Raw genomic sequence first — 6539 nt, 5'->3', positions numbered from 1 at the left:
AACATTGCAGACTTTGTCACACGTTTCAAATGCTAAGAAAATCCAAACTGAGGATATGTAATGCTCATCAGCAGTCTATGTCTGTATCTGATAACCAATTTAACATAATAATGGTAGACTATGTCTGTTTAACCTACGATCACATCAAAAATGAAATTAACATATGACTGAAATACAAACGAAAAGAGCTTTCGACATGTGGATAAAGTTCTGACTCACTTTGCAATGTCCTAAATCATCCTCAGGCTAAGAATTATAGCCGCTTATATAGTTGGAAACAAAGTAAGTGATCTAAATCATATCATTAAAACTCCAAAGATGCCAAAGCAAATCAACTTACTATTTTAATATTTCAATGGATCATGTTGATAGAGATACCCATGTAAATCATTTAGTTTGTTTGTTTGTACCTGCAACAGACTGTAAGGATTAAAAGGATTAAATGAAATCGGACTTTAGTGACTTTGGTGTAATTAATCTTCGGAATTAGGAATGAACTGATCTGAACCAGAAACTTTCATATCAACATCGACAAGAACGGAGTGAACTAACACAGCTATTACTAGAATATTTGCATTTGTTTATATTATTAAAACACGAACATATAAAGCTTTTCATTACTTTTAAATAGTACTGGTTGACTATATCGATATAGAGTAATACCGTTTGGGTTGAAAGGTACACTTTGTATTTTCCAACGTTTAATGAACAGATTATATTTGGTCTAGATATTTGCTACAATTACACTGATGCAAACTTGAGAATAATTTAAGTAAACGTGCGTTTTGCTGTGCGTGTGTTACATATTTAGGACATAGTCTGGGACGTGACCAAGTTAAACCTATGGAAGTGAAGTACAAGGCTAACCATGAATTCCATATGACTATAAGTCAAAACCAACTAATGCGATTTTTGGGTGTGGCTGGATATTACCGGAAGTCCTGCTCTATATTTCCCCTGGTCATTTGATTGAGATAAGAAAAGTAAGTTTCATTCGATTGACAGGAAGTTTTAGATAAGATTAAGGTCAAACACCACCATTACTTTCAATGTTTAATCAATCATTTAAACGTGATGTTTGATTTAAGTGATGTTGGAGTTGATGAATCATTAATTCGAGTAAACAAGATTTGTGTAGATCATCCATTGTTTGCTACTTTTCATAAACATTGAACAATCATCAGGACATTTAGAAGGAATGGGAATTTTGGCTTTATATTGTGGCTTAGCAACAACTGGAAGTTCCTTCTCTAAATATTGTATTAGTGATTACAAACCCCATTCGTGTATTAGTAATATGAAAATCAAATCAGAGATGGAGTTTCACGTAGAAGGAATATAATATTGACATTAGGTGCTTTAAGAGACAATAGAACTTAACTGCAGATACACTTTTATCTGTATAACATTATTATATTGCTTCCTGTATAGTTTGTCTAATTTATAAGACATCGGCTTATTTAATTTCAATCATATGTATATTTGACTAATATGTAATATAAATCTTTCTTTTACTTTATGAGAGAAGCTGTTATGTATATTTATCTTGTAATGTTTCTTGGATTTTCTCAAATATCATATGTTACGTAAACTGTATTTTGTAATCGACTTTTGTCCAAAATTAAGTTAATAACATTTATTTTACAAACAATATAATACAAAGCTAATATGACTCTTTTTTATAAATTAAATATTCGGATCATTGTCATTAGAGGTGAACACGTTTTCTTAAATTTGCTTTAGGACGTTAGGTTTTCGTTTAGAAATTCCTAAACATTTTGATAGCTTTGAATGCTTAAGAAAGGAAACTGACCTACATCTTGGATCTAGTATTATTATTTTTATATCAATGTTGTTTAACCGAAATATTACTTATTAATACCTTAGCATTCGAAGTAGAATTTGTCTTGTTGTTTTAATTTGGTGGATTTATTTATAAAAAATTAATCACTGGAATCATAACGTACACTTTAATTCTTCTTGTAATAAATCATTACATTGGAATTATATTGAATTTATCAAGTACATTTTAGATTATACTATTGTGATACATGAAATAAGCCGTTAAGACATGGCCATGTTCAGGGTCATTGGCAGATTAAAACATCTGAGACTACAATAACATTGGCATATTCAATACCACTGGAAATCTTTCAGCACTCTCTACAGTTAAACGTTTGATAGAACTTGGATGACTATTTGGGGTTCAGTTCTTAATACGGAACGTTCTTTTTCAATTTGCACTTGGTATGTTAATGAAATAATTTATTTGTTGCATTTTACGAAAGCTTACTAGTTTTCGTCTTTTTCTCTTACTAGTTTAAGACCAGAGTATCGTAGCAATTTAGCCACCTATGCATAGCGGTTTAGGCAAATGCCTCTTACGACAATCATGCAAGCACAGCTTTTGGCCTCTGTATAAATATCTAAACAACAAATATATTACGTTTAAAGTAACGATACAATCCGCCATCAACTGTAAAGCTATCTAAGACAAACGAGTTGGGTTTTATAATGTCTCTTTTTGAATGAAATGTTTCATGCACATCTGAATCTAGTATCAAATGCATTTTGCTAGGTCCCTACCTGGGAAAATTAAGTATCAATCTGTGAAAAGTTGATATCTTAAATATAGTGCATCAAAGCTATCTTAAAAACGAAGAAAATTAATGTACTTTGAATGCTCGTGCACACAGGATGTGTGTGACATTAGCTATGATTTGCTTTTTCATGCTAGATGGCTTCGAATCAAATGTTGTGGATGAATTCAAATGAACGATGAAATTTTTAGTGCTGAACAAAATGACAACAAAAACGCATACTACATCAACAGTCTCTTTTCTAGATTCCTTCTGATTGTTCTACCCAATATTGAAGACAAACGACTTAGAAATTGAACATTTCTGGATCAAGATAAGTATGCAATTATTACAGGTTTTCGTAAGGAATTACGTTGTCATTCAATTATATTATTTATGCAACGAAACGAAAATCAAACCAGTATTTTGGGCATATTCTTAGCACTAAATTGTTCTTATTCGAAAATCTGATATTGCTTCTTTTGTCAAAATGTTGATGTCTGGGCTTACTTTATTACAAATGTAAAGAAAATGTTGATGTCTGGGCTTACTTTATTACAAATGTAAAGAAAATGTTGGTGTCTGGGCTTACTTTATTACAAATGTAAAGAAAATGTTGGTGTCTGGGCTTTATTACAAATGTAAAGAAAATGTTGATGTCTGGGCTTACTTTATTACAAATGTAAAGAAAATGTTGATGTCTGGGCTTACTTTATTACAAATGTAAAGAAAATGTTGGTGTCTGGACTTACTTTATTACAAATGTAAAGAAAATGTTGGTGTCTGGGCTTACTTTATTACAAATGTAAAGAAAATGTTGATGTCTGGGCTTACTTTATTACAAATGTAAAGAAAATGTTGATGTCTGGGCTTACTTTATTACAAATGTAAAGAAAATGTTGGTGTCTGGACTTACTTTATTACAAATGTAAAGAAAATGTTGATGTCTGGGCTTACTTTATTACAAATGTAAAGAAAATGTTGGTGTCTGGACTTACTTTATTACAAATGTAAAGAAAATGTTGGTGTCTGGGCTTACTTTATTACAAATGTAAAGAAAATGTTGATGTCTGGGCTTACGTTATCACAAATGTAAAGAAAATGTTGATGTCTGGGCTTACTTTATCACAAATGTAAAGAAAATGTTGATGTCTGGACTTACTTTATTACAAATGGAAAGAATGAGATGACATGTACACGCATCAGTTTCAAGACGATTACTGCATATGACTCATTTTCGAGAAACACTCTTGGCAACAATTTCGAAACTTCGATTAACTAGGTTAGTTGAACATTAAGAAATATTTTCCCGAACTTTTTTTCAATTATGACTACACCATTTCATCGATAGAATATATTCCCTTAACATTAGGTAGCCAGCATAGTGTTCGTATCTCAGCCTATATGACGTTATTGACAGATTGATACAGACCACTGTCGCATTTAAGTGACTGGTCTTTCATTTCCAATTCAAATACAATTTTATAATTTGATTAACTATTTAATTTATAGGGCGTTATTTACTTTGTTTGGCATTTATTTAATATATCAGTCTATTTATTGTAGTATACCTTTTAATGTATAAATTGTGTTCTGTTATCAGAACCTAACCTGCATGCCTTATGTTTTAGTTGTGAGGTATGAAAGAAGTAATAAAAAGGGAATTTGTCAACATAAATAAAAAAGTAAATAAATAATACAAAGGTGGAATGAACGAGTTTAAAAGAAAGTTTGAACATTAAAAATACAAAATAGTATTAAAACCTTTGGATGGCGCTGCAAGTTTTAACTCGCGACCTCTTCTTTTTAAGCATTACACACAGAAGAAAGGTATATGTGGGTGTTTATTTACAAGATTAGACGTTGTTTAATCTATCAACATTATTTAATGTACGGTGATTTATTTAATCTTTCAATCGTTATTTGTGCAATGTAGGAAATAATGTCAAGTATCTTTCTGAACTATATATACAATAACTAAAATCAACAACCTTTGCGTAAAACTCCGAAAGTAGCAACAGCTATACAAATATTGATATCACGTTGACTGACCAAAGATAGGGTGAAAATGCGACTACTAGATCTCAGAATTTAGTTGGCTCCAGTATAACTGATGTCTGCATATAGGTAGATCGTAATTCCTAATTCGACTTGGCAAATGTGTAAGCAAGACTGTGCTGTTGTTAATCGACCTTAATCAATTAAGCACAATAGGTCCAACATAGATAATGAAACTTACAATTTCAAAATAATAATTACATGCAGATATTTGGAAGAAGACAGAAGGGGTGTGTCGCTTGGGATTTAGCATCACCCGAAATTAAAAGCATAACAAAATTGAAAAAGGATTTGATTAAATGGTAAAGTATTTTCGTCTGTATGGACAAAACTCACATGCAATTTTTTATGCATTCTTATATATACACTAGCAGGAAATGGGGCCCTAAAATAAAAATATCCAAATATTGGTAATAGCAAAGTACAGATATTTGTAAGATATATAAGAATGTCAAGTAGAACTAACAATTTCTAAAAGCAGTAAACTATTCATCATTTTCCTTCACGTATTTATATATACATAATAAGGTTACAAATCGCCAGTATCGTGTGTCTCAATAGTTTCAACTTTTATAGATGAATCTGTGACTGCTCTTCTGGACCTATAGGAGACATTGGAAGACAACGTAGTCCCTGTCGTGGATGTAGACTTTCTAAAGGTACTAGTCAATGATCGCATGGATGCGTTTTTCCAAGGCCTCTGCCAATTGCACAGTAACTTCTTAAATGTCCTTCTAAATCTGCTGCTAAAATAGGAGTACAGTAGAAAGTTACTGGAGGCATTAATTTGTACCAGAAGATTGCAGATGTTCCCTGCTATCCGGAAGAGGTCTACAGCGTATGGAATATTTCTGGCTTTTAGATATGATCTGTAGACCAAGAGAACTGCTTGTGGCGTCTGACAAATAATGAAAATAATGACGACAGCTATCAGCATGGTGGTGACTTTCTGTTGTTCAAGGTTCTGACCCTGGTCACCCACTACACTACTGTGAGACAGTTGTCGTCTGGTTTTGCTTGCTTTCCAGACAGATCTTATTAGCAAACTGTTGAATATTGAAAGCAAAAACAGAGGTTGGAATGTAAAAAGTGTAACGTACCACCAATAGTATCCTATCTGATAGCTTTCTGTCTCGGCAAACTCAGTATATTTACATTGATAGACGGAACGTTGAAACTCGCCATCAAACATACTGATGATTTCCATTTCAAACAGTTCTGGTATCGTATTAACAATGCAAATTCCAAACGTAATTAAAGCCGCCACTTTCGCCTTGCCGACAGTGCACCATGCCTTTCCCTTCATGGGATGGCATACACCAATATACCTCTCTAAGGTGAAACAAACGGTAAGCAGCACTGCAGTGTTTCCAAAAAGGTCGGTCAACACACGACCGTACGGTATGTAATGGAAAGCAATTGAACTTTGGCTATGATTCGAGCAAAGTGTAAATGACAGAGAAAAGCTGAACAGTAGATAGAGTGAATCAGAAATTGCAAGCGTCATAAGGTAGACATTTGTGGAACTGAGCATTTTCGGACTGCGCAGGACAACAACATTGAAAATATTGCCTACAACGCCACAACTAACAACAATCGGTACGAGGATCTTTTGTACGATGAATCGCGTATAGTTCAAGTCTGTTGACGTTAAGACTGTCAGTGACGTTGCGGAACCGTTCGTTGCATTGGGGAAACTGAAATGATCCTCATCAGAATCGTTTACTATAATTTTCATCGTTGCCATGCTTTATTTAAATAAAGAAAATGTATATGTTAAATCACTGCTGAATTTCGTAGGTGCTCAGTTCAAGAAAAACATTTTTTTCATTCTGATTAGGGCATTAAGTCTTACGACATTTCTTGCATGGTAATGTTACTCAGGCTGTAAAATATGCAACA

General features: G+C 33.0%; 1 protein-coding gene across 1 annotated transcript; it reads right to left on the bottom strand.

Annotated features, from left to right (window-relative positions):
• Positions 1–5166: 5166 nt before the first annotated feature.
• Positions 5167–6171, bottom strand: LOC149774706 (FMRFamide receptor-like). The gene has a single exon (XM_089944979.1). The coding sequence runs from the start codon at positions 6169–6171 to the stop codon at positions 5167–5169; it is 1005 nt and encodes a 334-aa protein (XP_089801105.1).
• Between the last annotated feature and the right edge of the window lie 368 nt (positions 6172–6539).

This window comes from Sinohyriopsis cumingii, unplaced genomic scaffold (genome assembly GCF_028554795.1).
Source record: "Sinohyriopsis cumingii isolate HCF-2022 unplaced genomic scaffold, ASM2855479v2 utg000160l, whole genome shotgun sequence".
NCBI lineage: Eukaryota > Metazoa > Mollusca > Bivalvia > Unionida > Unionidae > Sinohyriopsis > Sinohyriopsis cumingii.
Note: the sequence above shows the minus strand (reverse complement) of the source record. Positions and strands in the feature narration are given on the sequence as shown.

Bases quoted from the DNA above. Each gene is read 5' to 3' on its own strand.
- LOC149774706 (XM_089944979.1), bottom strand. From the start codon at position 6,171: ATGCTCAGTTCCACAAATGTCTACCTTATGACGCTTGCAATTTCTGAT.